Here is a 13869-nt window from a genome sequence, read left to right on the forward strand (position 1 = left end):
GCACGGAATTCCTGGATTACGATTGGTCTGATCTCTTTTCTTGGGGGTGTCGGAAGAGATGTCCACCTTCAAGACTGAAACAGACTATACTTGCTTTTGCTCCCAACGGCTTTTGCCGTAATTTTTGTGATCGAGATCGGTATGCTTTCCAATGAGTTACCTTTTGCTCTGGAAGGCTGTTAAAAGCATCACGAAGCTTTGAAAGATGAAACCAGTACTGAAAGTCTCCGCCAGCGCTTTTTGTTTCCCCCTTCGCTATAGTTACAAGTGCCAAACCTCATAGAAGGCATAATTACATGTGACAATGTTCCCTTCTGCGTGTCCATCTGAGGGAGATTTCGAAATGACAGTAGAGAGAATTGAAATATCGGAGTTGCATATCCGTCGTAAACCTGTCATTATACCGCAAAAACCATATCGCTATTCCATAAAACACCAAAATGTGCCATCAAAATAGAAGAAAAACAGTCTCTCCTTCATACCTACCCGTCAATGACCCTAGTAGTTCTTCCTTTGACCTACCACTCAAGTCATCAAAGTAGCATGAACATCAAAAATGCTATTTCTCCATCCATCCTGATCATTCTCCCGAATCCTCTGCGATGCCTGCGTAGCCTCCTCATTCCACAATTTGACAATACTTCCCGGAGCATACACCCCGTCGAACACGCCTCTTCCGGGATCCATAACACCCACACGGACATTGAGATCCGGATCGTCAGGAGGCGTCAACCTCGCCAAGATAGCCTTGAAGAACGTCTTGAGATCATCCGGATCCGCAATGCGCGTGGCGCGGAGTCTCTCCCTGGCGAAGAGGATCTCGCGGTTGGCGAACCGCAAGGACTGGGCGATGCCCATGGCGATTTGCATCTCAATGGTCTTCTTGATGATGGGCTTCATGAAGGGCTTGAAGAGCCAGGCCAACCAGCTGAGCTTGCTCTGGCGCATGGTGAAGTCGAGTTTGTGGATTTCGCATCGGACGCTGCGGAGGGAGAGAACGCTGTCCATCCTGTCACGGCCGACCTCGACGTCGATCTCGAGATCCATGCCCCGTTCGTCCATTGCGAAGGAGGCAATGCCTTCATCGACGTAGCGCAGTAAGCCGGTATGTGCCTTCATCCAGAAACCCATTTCCTCGGCGCGGACCGAGAGTCCATTGATCTTGATTCTCACTAGACTTTTCATGGCGGATGTGGTACGGAATCTGGCCTTACGGATTTCGATGTCGTTGAGGGTCTCGATACGAAGCTTGTATGGGAAGAACGAAGTGTGGTTAATGGTCTTGCCAGGCTCGAGGATCAGGTTCTCGAGCAGAAGGTCAATCTCGGGTGTGGAGATCTCCAACCTGGGAATAGGAATGTAGTTGATCGCTTGGATGAGCAATGGAACAAAGAAGTTAATGGAGTCTGTCACCAAGTCTGTGTTGGTGTAGTGGTGTTTCGGCGACAAGATCTTGCCAATGGTGGCTGACGTCTTGAGCAGGCCAGAGATATCACGATCACGCATAACAGACCGGAAGGTGGACTGCAACTGTGACAACAAGCCATCAATGTCATCACGCAGGGAAGAGCGAGAAGCGAGCTGCTGGGACTGGTCTCGGAGGTCCTGGAAGCGCTCCTCGGCATGGTCAAAGAAAGATGGGTCGGTGAACATCTCCTGGGCAGCATTGCCTAGCTCACCGATCAGCTTCTCGAATTCGGGGTCGCTGTGACCATGGTCTATGACCAGCTTGAACCTCTTTTCCAATTCCTCCCATTCTTGTTGTTCGCCAAAGGACTTTATGAAGAGCCAGAAGTTCTCTAGAGCTTTGTCCGTCTCTGGGTTACGGTCAATGTCTTGGTCGGCAGCGTTTAGGGTATCGCGAGCGATGCGCGAGTATACCATGGCATATCGTTTTAGGAGGAGCGAGAATGTCGATACTGAATCCGAGTAATCCCTGCGGTCTCGAAGCTTGGTAACAGCTTGCTTCAGGCGGTATAGCAGAGTATCGGTCTCGTCGCCCTGTAGCTTGTCGACGATGCTACTTTCGGCTTCCTGGGCCACAGTGGTCGCAACGTCTCCAAGCACCTCCCCGACCTCAGCAGCCTGATCCTGCAAGTCCTGTTGGGCCGGTTTGTCGGTTGTCGCATCATTCCCTGGTTTCGCCACGGATTCTTTTTCTTCCTTGGAAGGCTCAAGGCGCTTGCCTGCCTCTTTCGATGCGGCAGAGAGGGCAAAGGCAGTGTCACGGAACACTTGGCGAGAAACCACACCGAGATCCGAGAGGAAGAGGCGAAAGTCGGAGTTGGTCAAGAGCAGGGATCCAACTGTTTGGATGCTCTTGTATGCTGTTTAGACGTGATCATTAGTACATGTATCTTTAGATGGAGTTTTTTTTTTTTTAAAAAAAAAAAAAAAAGACCTTACCAGCAGCAGTATCAGCCTTGGCTCTAGCTTTGGTAGCGCGCTCGGCAATGTGTTCCATGTCAACGGACACACGAGCCTTGGAGAGGTACCACATAAAATCCTGGATCTGGTCCTTGCTGTTCTTGTGCTCCAAGAGCTGAATGAGTTGGGCAATCCATTTTTTGGAGTAGAAGGTGAGTGCCCGTCCCGAGTCGCTGAGGGCCGAGTTGTCTGGATTCAAGATGGAGGAGGAGAGGAGGGTCCTCAGGTTGGTGATGGCTTGGTCGTTGGATGGCAAGTATCCCTTGGAAAGGGCACGTAGCATCTGGTAGGTATGCAATTTCTGGTGTAGCTGTCTCTGCAACGAAGTATCATCGTCGTAATGAGACAGCAGCGGTGCCTCCTCATCCGGGAGCCTGATACGGCCTCCTCCAAAACACGACGTTATGAGATCCATGGCGGCGGTGTCGATGGGAAAGCAAGTGTTGACAATAACAGTGACAGTGACACGCACCAACCTACATCAGCTTTCCTTGGTGGTGGTCTTGCCAAGCTCACAGACGTTGATTTGGGAAGCGGTTGGAGGTTGTAAATGTTATCTTTCCCGGTTATCGAATACGACCAGCGCTGGGTTATAGATGCATTGCAAATGAGGATGTAGAAGTACCTTAGTTGGTGCAGACATTGCTGTGTTGTAGGGAAGCTTCAGGGCAGGTACAGCTGCCAGTAGCACAGCAATCACGATGACGTCGTTCATCTTGGGCAAGTATAAGTGGTGCCCCGCAACTGCACGGATTTCACTGTCTGAGAAACACCGAAAGCGCTTGGAGACGGCCAACCAGAAGGCAAGGAAGCACAGAGACTGGCTTTCCATTGGCCTGAGAGTAAAACAAGGGCTTTCCACCAGATAACTCACTTTTTCTTCCTCTGTTCATATGTACACGATTGGGTTCCTCTCTATTCGAGCCATCTCGATCTTCTTTCTGAGGCGACTGACTTTTGTTGGATTCTGCAAGTGTTGTCTTGAAAGTTCAAGTTTTATGCAGATGGTCGGCCTTGGCGGGATGGGGCCGCCCGTCTTTATCAGTTTCCCGTCTCCAACGTCGGCTTTTAAGTCCGTCATATTGGCTTGGCACGCTATCCCCTGAAGAGGACTAGGCTATGCGCGCACCGCCACCTCTCCACGAGTTCTCCATCGAAACTCTGGAGAGCTTGGTCGGTTTGGTATCGAATGACATGTAATGATTTGACGATGGTGCATATACTCCGCACTTTCTCTCCATGGAGTAACCTCGTCGCCGTCAGGGCTTCTTTCTTGCCGGTGGTTGTCGATGGAAATTTCGATAACCGCTGGAGTTGAGACTTGGGGCCATTTTGTGCTGTAAGTCTAACAGTCCATCTGCCCCCTCAGCCAATCAACTCCAAGCTTCGAGATATGCCCAGCCCTGGGGCGCTGGTCACCAACACATCTCGTTGGTCGAACATGTCTTCGCATCGCTTCATGTGAAAGAAAAGTCTCGAAAAGGTCATCTGCGTACAGACACCGGACGACAAGATGCCTGGATGCCACATACGGATACGGCCCTACATACTGACACGAGCGACTGTTACTGAGTTGCCCCCTTGGCATGCGGTTTTATAAGCAAGCAACGTGACTTTTTGCTTTGACTCGGGACTCCGGCTCGCGCGAGCTTACTACTGAAGTTCTGCACTGCCACATTCGTCCACGCAACGCTCGGCGGGTACGGATTTGGGATTTTCAAAGTGTCAAGGGAGGCCAACTTCTTTGAATATCAAAATCTTGACCGTCTTTCCCCAACGACGACACCAACAGCAACACCAAAACAACAGAAATCCAATAACGACGACTCAACTCGTCGTTTATTAATCCAGGAACTGCAGGTGTGGCGGTTATTGCAGTCGATCGTTTCCTGTCTGGCCCAAGCTCCTGCGTCAGCAACGTCAGTGCCATCTAGACTTCCCGTCATTCTGCAACCAGTGAACCATCAAGCGCTGCAAGGTCCCCTCCACGCCGACCAGAGCACGCCCTCGACGACGCTTTCGAACCAAGTGACACCAGCACCCGCAACGATATACCCTCCCGCTGCAGCAGTAAGGCCACTAGTTTCTACTACCTGTGTGGTCACCCGCATTTGCGGGCGCATTCCATTCGGGTTCCGCAACCTTCGCCCGTAAGGCACCAAATCCAACAAATCTCAGTCGCAAGCCAACCGATCGATCCCCAACACAAAGAATACTATACACCTTACCCTCGTCGCCATATCTGCGAGAGAGCGCATCTTCAGCAATTCAAGAAGGACAGACACAGGAGGAATACAAGATGGAGGGTGGGCTCAAGAGAAAAGATACAACAAAAGGGCCGCCTTTGCGCATCTTATCGCTCGGTGGGTCTTCTTCCCCCCCAGATTCCTTTCCCCGTGCGCATCAAACAGCTCTGTTTTATATCAGACCAAGCTGTCTGCACCATGCTTTGAAACAAAATCAAACACAGCTTAGCCATGGGCTAACCAACGCGGTGACAGATGGCGGAGGCGTCCGTGGTTATTCCATGTTTCTCATCATCCAAGAGTTGATGCACCGCACCTTTGTCGAAATAGAAGGCAGAGCACCGCGCCGCTCCGAGATCCCTAAACCATGCGACCACTTCGACCTTATCGTCGGCACCGGGACCGGCGGCCTGATTGCGATTATGCTGGGAAGGTTACGACTCGATCTCGAGACATGCAAGGAACTCTATGTGCGCCTTACCCGCAAGGTCTTTGAGACAGACAAGACCATTGCCGGCATTCCCTACCGATCAACCGTGTTCAAGGCAACGAAGCTGGAGGAAGCTATTCAGGACTGTGTGAGGGAACATACTATCAACGAGAGGGAAGGAAACGATGGCGCTGTTCAAGATACTTTCAGTCCTTTGAGTGCCGTCTCCCGCTCAAGCGCGGCCTCTTCATATCCTAGAAGACACTCCAGCAATGCCAGTGTCGTTAGCTTCAGTGCAAGGAGTCCCAGCGCACAGTCAATAAGGCCCACTTTCAATTCCCGCTGGGGCAATCCCCATGCTCGTCTCTACGACGAGAGGGAGAACCGTACGAAAACGCAAGTATCTCAAGGAGTCCTGGATTAGGAGATAGACCGCTAACAAGTGTTCTAGTGCCGTAACTGCCATGTACAAGGGATCTCCTAGAAACGCGAAGCCTGCCGTACTTCGTTCCTACGACTCGAGAAAAGAACCAGCCCCTGAATTCGACTGCACCATCTGGCAAGCAGGCCGAGCCACCTGCGCCATCGGACTTGCCTTCAAGCCCATACAGATTGGCCAGTCTGTTTTCCATGACGATGGCGTTGGCGTCTTCAACCCCTCCATGTACGCCCTGGATGAGGCGGTGGTCAACGAGTGGCCCGGACGGGAAGTGGGTGTCTTCGTCAGTGTTGGGACAGGAAAGCGGCCAAAGGGAAGTGATATGAACTCTACTCTTTGGTACGAGGGGTTCATGGGCGAGTTCGCGGACGCGAGGAGGAAGCTGATTGCCAAGATTGAAGGGTGCGAGAAGATCCACGAGATGATGAAGAAGGAGCATCTGGTAAAGCGCGGCGTCAACATCGAGAACTACTACCGCTTTAATGTCGAGGTCGGCGTTGGAGAGTTTGGTATGAACGAGTGGCACAGGTTATCCGACATCAGCACAAACACTAGGCGATATTTGCAGCGGGACGAGGAACAGAGAATGGTGCAGGGCGCATCCGCCAAGCTTGCAAAAATCCACTTCGCAAAGCAGCGATGGGAGCGCGCCAGCAGCACCAGCAATGGCCCTGGCCCTATTCCCGAGTTAATCAAGACCACACCCAGCTTTTCCATGCCCCTAGCCGTCGAACTACCCGGCGACATGCCAACCTACCCTCCCCAGCGACTCGGCACGCCGCCAAGCCGACAATCCTACGAATCCGGCTTCGACGCACTTTCCGTCCCTGGACAAAGCGTCAACGGCATCAGCACACCCTCGCCTAGATCCTCAGCCGAGCGCGTCCACTCTGCAAAAAGCAGTAGTAGCCACCTAGCGCCCAGTCGCCCGGCCCCCGCCGTCCCTCCTCCAGTCCCATCCGGGACTAACGACACAGACAAATTCGTCGCCATGGCCCCAACCCCTTCAGAGTGGCGAAACGCCTCAGGGCAAGATAAGATCGCCATCGTCACCGAAGACGATCAGCCCAGGCACCCGCAATATCCCGGGTACCAGAACCAGCAGCAGCATTATCAGCAGCAATTTCAGTATCCGCCGAGGATAGAGCCGCCACCGCTTCCGCCCAAGACGCCGCTGTCCTCGGCGGACGGACTGATCTCGCCGGTTAGTCCTACTGGCAGGAAGAATACCCTGCCGGCTGGGTATGTGCCGTATCCGATTGATGACGATGAGGAGCCGCCTGTTGTGAATATGGCGAGGAAACCTAATTATAATGTGAGGTGAAGAGCATAATACCACGAGCGAGTGAGGTATGGGGGCGAAGCAACACCATGCCTGCTGGCAGGCAACGGTGTGGTGTGGTGTGTTGTGATGTGATGTGGTGTGGTTAGACACAGGCAGCCAGCCAGCCAGCCAGGTACGCCATGGTGTCACCAGGGCCCGAATGACTGGATACGAGAACTGGGCATTGGAAACTCAACTTGGCGAGCTTTCCACACGGAAGTTGGGTGAAGACGAGGATGCGGAGTGAGATGAAGGGGCAGAAGAAGAGGAGATAAGAAGGGAGAAGGGGGGCGTGCGGAAAAGAAGGGAGGAGAAAAATATACCACACACCCACACTCATGGACGACGACAACAAATACTTCATGATATGACGTTATGACACGGAACAACGCGATGATACCACTACATACCAATACCATGTCCTTTTCTTATATTCCAGCTATATATACCATTTCTTACTTCAGCTGTGAGGGTCGGCGCGCGCGCGAAGCGTTATTGGCTTAGAAATGTAATGAACTGGGTTATTATCGCCTTTTCCATGGTGATTATTCTTGTTCTGTTTTCAATGGCTAATGGTTAGCTTTGGTATCTTCTTGTTTACCTGGCAATGGACCGTTTATTGGCGCTGTGGCTATGGTGGCAGGAGAGTAGGATTGTACGAGCTCTAGAAGATACCATAGAAGTGGAAGTCCGGGGCTGAGTTGATGATGATGTGCCCTTCTAGTTCTTCCGTCTTGAATTGAATGACACTTTGATTTTTCAGCTTTGCTCATTTCAGCTTCCATGCTTCCCGCCTGTATCGAATTTGCTTCTGCGTGTGTGCCGGTGTGCCCGTGTGTGTGCATGTTGCGATAAACCTCACCACACCACTTCCCTCCATGTGCTTCTTGTGTAGAGCGTGTTTGCCCGGCTTGTCTCTTTCCTTTTACTTTCATCTGTTTGCTTTCCTGTTTCAACATACCTCGCCTCGCGGGATCACTGACGAAACTGAGCGCATCTGTTTTCGTCCTATCAAACATCTCATTATTTCCGTTCTGCCAGCCACTAGCGAACAACGAGCAGAGCGCACTCTACATAGTACCCAGGTGTCTTCTACCACATGTTAAGTCAGAACCAACCCGTTTCGCGAAGCACACCAAATATAGCAATTCAAGCTCCAGGCTAGCACAGTTACACAACATTCCCTGGCAGACAGGCAGGTAGGCCAGTAGGCAGGCAGGCATCACACAGTGACTACAGACACTGATCAGCTGAAATGAGGAATGGAAGAAGAAGAGCATTATTGATTGGTTTTTGTTTCCGGGCCAAGATATCTCACTCGTGTATGCCTTGTTTTTTGTATCATGGTAATGATTATTATCCTTCCAGAAAAGACCATGAAAAGGAGTGGACCGGAGTGGTTCGGTTTACGAAGTTCTCCAAGCGCACTGGTGGCACGCATCGCACGCATTGGGGGAGCCTGATCTCCTTGGGGGAACACCGGCGCACACAAGCTCAGGATGGCTTCTGGGTTTTGGACTTCTTGGATCACCGCAATTCTGAAAGTGTGAACACCGTCAGAAAGTAAAAAGCTGTAGGTGGTTATGGTAAGTAAGAAAGAACGGAGATAAGACCCGGCTTACTTGTTAGGTTAAGGCTATTGAGCTACCCGGCTTACAAGATGATGAACCGGGTACGAGACCCTATACAGCCAATGCTGTTGGAGGTGGAATTCGCTTGCTGTACTATTGTTTGATTTAACATCCGTCCTGTATATAAAAGCACGATCCTCATGCCCATGCCCGCATAGCTCCATGAAACCGGGCGCATATCCCGTGAGAAGTGGTAAATCAGACTCGAGATCTTGACCCAAGGGTTCGGTTCGGGTGGAGCTGTTACCCCTTCAGCCCTACGTCACAGTGCAGTCCAGTGCCGGTAGCGTCGATCAAGGGTAATCATGCTTAATTTGATCTCTTACACTCGATTTCGTTCCTGTGAGCGGTAAGACGTCCATGGAATTGGATAAAAGAAGCGAGCTGCTCTGTTTTGGCCCTTGAAGCTGAAACACGGCCAACGTAGAATATCGGACGTTGAGGGCCTCCTTCTTACGTTACATTAAAGGATTGGCTCCATCAGATAGTAAACACTGAACCCCTATTATCCGAACAGTCTTGGCATTCGTGACTCTTAGGCGAGGACAAAAAAAAAGGTTCTCGGCCAGTGCACACGCAAGGGCCCATCCTAGACAACCTCATAATCTTACATTAGTGCATAGCTGCGCCTCTTTCGAAAGTAACAGCGCTAAAGCTTTCCCGGCAGAGCTGAGGAGGGGAAGGAGGGGAAAGGAGTCTTCACACTGCCGATGCATGTTAAGCCATGTGCCTGTCTTGCCTGATGAGAATGCAAGGCCAATAACGTTCTTGAAAGAGTTTCTGGGGCACCTACCTTTCGTATTCTTGTGTCATGTAACTGGTCCGTAGCTTTTCCGGGATGACCTCCGGTGGCTATCCAACTGGGGGGGTCTGTATCGTGCAAGCGAGGATCATGGGCACTTGCACCGGGTTTCCCCTCAACGTCGGTATGTCCCCAACATGCTGATTTCTCTGGGCTTCTCATGCCTCGTAGGACCACCTGGAAAAGTGCTAACCCGATATCTGCTCAAGGAGGGTTAAGCCAGCTTTGTCTCTACTGGCTCGATCTCTGCTTACCACTCGGCTTCTGCATTGAGCTGCGGCACGAGACGACGGTTTGTGAGACCTGTACCTGTCAGTCGCCGCAAGGTAGCTCTGGGGCAACTTCCTGTTCGCTTGGCGGCTGCTGATCCGGCAGCTCATCCCTGCCAGACGGGTGCACTGCCACAATGGCCTAACGCGAGAGATTTCCTGTCGACCTACCCAAGACTCGGGTCAATGGCAGGGCCACCGATAATGATCCCAGTTCAACATGTTTGTCTGTGGGTTGTGACAGTCTAACGGAAACGAGGAAACGCCTCCACTTCACCTTCGTCGAAACCACTAGTCCGGTAGTGATCACGTAGACCGCCAGTTAGCAAACTACCTACCGAGTCCTTGAGGTCTTGCGGTGGTGTCCAACTTGAACAGCTCTCCAGGCACAAAGCCCGCAACCAATTTCCCAAACAGGCTTGAGGTCGAGTTGATTATGACGTTATCAAAGGAGCTGCTCCTTCATACATGCTTAGGAAGAGCCGAGATCCATGACCTATCAGAATATTCAAGTTTGCATGCGTCCGTCTAAAGTCGCATCGTCCTATGTATGTCGTCGATTTCGGTCGTTGAGAGACATGCGGTGCTGGGAATCAGTGGTAAAATCGTCGTATCAGTCCTGAGACAGCTGTCCTCCCCTTCAGGTGCGCCACTTGAGTCTGTGCTGTGAAAAGGTACTCTGGTACAGGTGTCTCCATGTCGTCGCTTGAGGCTTTGATCAATATCTGTTGTCTGTTGCGAAACGATTCAAAAATGCAGGACTTCGTGTCAGGGTGTTGTAGTCAGCAGCGCCTTCAATCTTTTTAAAGGCGATTATCATGCGCACAAATTGAGTCGATACTTGTGTGCTGGCTTACGGGGTAGAGCAGGTGAGGTTGCAATAGAAGTGTCCGCGGTGTACCCTGTCCCAATCGTGACATACTAATAGTCACCATGTCGAACCATTGCTTTCGAAGGTGGATGTTTGTTATCTCCGCGGACCTAGAGGTGACAAAGTGATGAATTGTATGCAGATTACCGTGATCTGCTGTTCTAGGCTTCGCCCTCCCACCTTAGCACATCTCGCTTCTTGTGAAGCAGTACCGTCGCCAGTGGGTGCTCGCCCACCTGCTCTGCTTCACCAGTGGTGGCTTCTTCTGATAACCGGAGCGCATATTGTACGCTAATCCAAAAGAGTCTGAAAGCCGATGGTGTGCAGGTAAAAGCCTGAAGCTTGTCCCTTGTCGCAGCCATCTTTCGAACGGGACTTACCTATAAGTCAGCCTTATGGCCCGTTAAGCTCATGTCGGCGCAAACCCCAATGACCGTTGTGCTGTCAAACTTGCCGTCCAGACAGGACCATGTCCGAGGCCACACGTCCTCCTGTCGGCCGGTCTTCGCGTGCCGAGAGGACGACAACGTCTTGTGGCGAGTGTCGGAGAAGAAAACAAAAGGTACGATAATTCCGAGTCAGTGTCAAGTACGAGTCTGAATAGGATGGCCAGGCCCAGATTAACCACAACAACATCTGTACTGGTCTGCCATAGACTGACGACATGGTCCCTTCTCCGTAGTGCAATCAGGGTCAGCCATGTAGCAACTGCGCAAGGCGGTTTCCCCAACCGTTATGCGAGTATAAACCCAGCAGCAGGTACATATACCAGCTCCAGGATCAAGGCATGATCGTGTTTGGGAAAAGGAAACTGATCTGATGGATCCAAAGACGGCCTAGCGTAACTCCCATCTCCCAACAATCGGCCTTTGCAATACCCGTGTTGCCTTCATCAGGACGGTACGGCGGGCAGTTCGAAATCGAAGGAACTCGTCATCCTCTCTTGCCCCCGCGGCAGGCATCTTCATCATGGACAGCGAGTCCTGAAGGAGAAACTGGAGCAGTGACAGTTCGCTGGTCAGGGATAGACATTGGCACACAGCTTCCCGTGTCTACCATGATGCCTCAACCGCACGTCTTCAGCAGGACACAGGGCGGTCCAGAATTTGGCTGCAGTGAAGGGTGCACACTCCACACTGACCTATACCATGATGCCGCAAATCTACTTCGAGCGTATCACACTATTCCCGCTCGCTTTCTGAGTGGGAACTGGTCTCGAGAGTGGCCCGGAACAAGTCAGGACCAAGGACATGGGCACATTCCTCCCGCACCTCGACATCCTATCCAGGACAATGACCTGCTAAACATGTGTAAGTTTTCTGCTTTCTCTGGGGGACGATGCGGGCTCGAGTATACGTCGCTAACACTACCGATCAATGCAGTCGTCAACCTGATCGGTAATATGAAAGCATCCCTAGACAGCAACCCCGATGCAACGAACCCGTATATCCAACATTACATTCCATTCTGCCTTCGATCGCCTCTCCTAACTCGCGTGGCCATATGCACCGCCGCAGGCTGGCTCAATGTGACGGGCATGATTGATATGACGGTGGCGATGGCACATAAAGGGCAAGCTATAGCGCTCTTGAATGACCATATCAAGTCAAGTCTGGTAGCCGGAGACGAAGGAATAGCCGGGGTTGTTCAGCTCATTATCAATGAGTGGTATTGGGGCGAAAAGCAGTCCCTTCATGCACATATGGGTGGCCTTTGTGAGATGATTAAACTCCGCGGTGGGTTTCGAACGCTGGGGCTAAACGGCTTGATTAGCAAACTTGCCATAACGTAAGATTCAATGGGGCAGTATGATGTGGAACTGGGTTGTGCTAACAATGAGTGGCAGAGCGGACGTCGGGATTGCATTGAGTTTCGAGATACCGCCTTCTCTACGGGGAGGCAACGAGTTTGACTTCCAAGACAGTACCCAGCCCCCGTTGCAGCTGGCCCTGAACACGCCCCTGATATCCACAATATCATCGGGATCTCTCCCATACTTTGCTTCATGTCATGAGGAGTTCCACATACACCCCATCACAGCTTCGATCCTGGACGACATGCGCTTCCTTGTGTGCACAGTCCTGGGGCTTCCTGACGACGCTTCCCCAATCGAACTACAGAAACTGCATGAGACGTCTAAATGGACTCATGACCAGATGTTGAAGCTTCCGCCGGATGGCCCTGTAGCGAGACGACCTTCTCCGGGATCAGCCAATGCTCCATCTCCAGCGGTGAACACGGCACTTGAGTCACAAACCAGGGGGGGTATGGAGGGCAAAAGCAGGTTCAAGGCGGCTGCATCACCTACGACACAAATCACTCAGCAGTTTTCAGCATATGGTCTCGGGGTTCAGCAACAGGGGACGGGACACAGTTCTGGAGTTGACGCAGGGGAGATATCGCAACGGAGAGAGGGAAGTTTTGGAGAAGACTTAGCTATGCCAGCTAGTGTCGAGGCCCTGGACTATGTGTACCAAGTCATCCGGATATCGGCAATCTTGTACACTCGAGCCATCACGACACGGCGTCCATTTAGCGAGGTGGTCAGCATCGACGATTTCCTGGAGCTCTGGACGACAGCATGGAGGGTTCCGCTGGCGACATGGCGTTCTTTGCTGGGAGTCTGCAATTGGATGCTTCTGCCTCTGATATCCAGTCTGAAGAACACAGGGCATGATCTGTGGGTCAAGACCATGATGAATGCTACCCTGCTACAAATGGGTATGGGGAATTGGGAGATTGCGCGCCGTACCATGGACGCGGCTATGCGGCTTCAACGCTGGCTGAAGGATGGCGACGTCGACGTGAACGAAAACATTACAGCCTCAAACATCGAGCCCAAAAGCGGTAGAAGCAGGAGCGGCAGTGCCAAGAACGAGTTTGGAAAGGAATTCGACGGGCGTCGTGGGAGTGATGATAAGCCGAAGATGACAAGACTGGCGAAGGGAAAGGGAAAGGGAAAGGAAATGGAACCGAAGTGAACTCGAAGTAAAAGTGGTGAAGTAAGAGTGGAAGGAAAGACCACTGCACTGCCGGCATGCAAATGCCAAAACACGGTGGGAGCCTGGAGGCAACAAGTGGCTTTGGAAAGAACGAACTGCAGAGCGCAGGCAGGTACCCGCGCAGAACTCTGGCTGCCTTGTGCGCCTTCCGTTGTCGACAGCACATGAGCAGTCCAATCTCGAGTCGTTTGAGATTTGATGGTCATCTTCACGTACGGAAGGAGTCAAGGCTGCCATCAAGTGTGCCTGACGGGAATAGCATGGCATTAGCGTCAGGCGTGTGTACCTCTATCCGTGTGGGCTGGAATGGTCCGGCAGGTACACGGGCATTGTGTATGTGTGTGCATGTGTGAAGTATGTGTGCAGTTGTTTGTAATATTCTCTTAAACAATTTGCTGCCAAGCAATAAAGAACACGGAAAAGAATTC

General features: G+C 51.8%; 3 protein-coding genes across 3 annotated transcripts; 2 read left to right on the plus strand and 1 right to left on the minus strand.

The window, feature by feature from the left end:
- Positions 1-37: 37 nt before the first annotated feature.
- SMAC4_08338 (uncharacterized protein) lies at positions 38-2842 on the minus strand (the record flags this gene model as incomplete). The annotated part of the gene is made up of 2 exons (XM_066090782.1): positions 38-2327; positions 2407-2842. The coding sequence occupies 2 exons, from the start codon at positions 2840-2842 to the stop codon at positions 526-528; spliced, it is 2238 nt and encodes a 745-aa protein (XP_065946261.1). The 3' UTR covers positions 38-525.
- Positions 2843-4201: 1359 nt separating this feature from the next.
- Positions 4202-7612, plus strand: SMAC4_08336 (uncharacterized protein). The gene is made up of 3 exons (XM_003347319.2): positions 4202-4790; positions 4929-5499; positions 5555-7612. Exons 1-3 carry the CDS (start codon positions 4727-4729, stop codon positions 6864-6866), a joined length of 1947 nt encoding a protein of 648 aa, XP_003347367.2. The 5' UTR covers positions 4202-4726; the 3' UTR covers positions 6867-7612.
- Positions 7613-10646: 3034 nt separating this feature from the next.
- Positions 10647-13420, plus strand: SMAC4_08335 (uncharacterized protein; the record flags this gene model as incomplete). Its single annotated transcript, XM_003347317.2, has 5 exons — positions 10647-11001; positions 11122-11198; positions 11271-11749; positions 11822-12227; positions 12286-13420. Exons 1-5 carry the CDS (start codon positions 10909-10911, stop codon positions 13418-13420), a joined length of 2190 nt encoding a protein of 729 aa, XP_003347365.2. The 5' UTR covers positions 10647-10908.
- Between the last annotated feature and the right edge of the window lie 449 nt (positions 13421-13869).

The sequence above is a fragment of the Sordaria macrospora genome, chromosome 2 (assembly GCF_033870435.1).
Source record: "Sordaria macrospora chromosome 2, complete sequence".
NCBI lineage: Eukaryota > Fungi > Ascomycota > Sordariomycetes > Sordariales > Sordariaceae > Sordaria > Sordaria macrospora.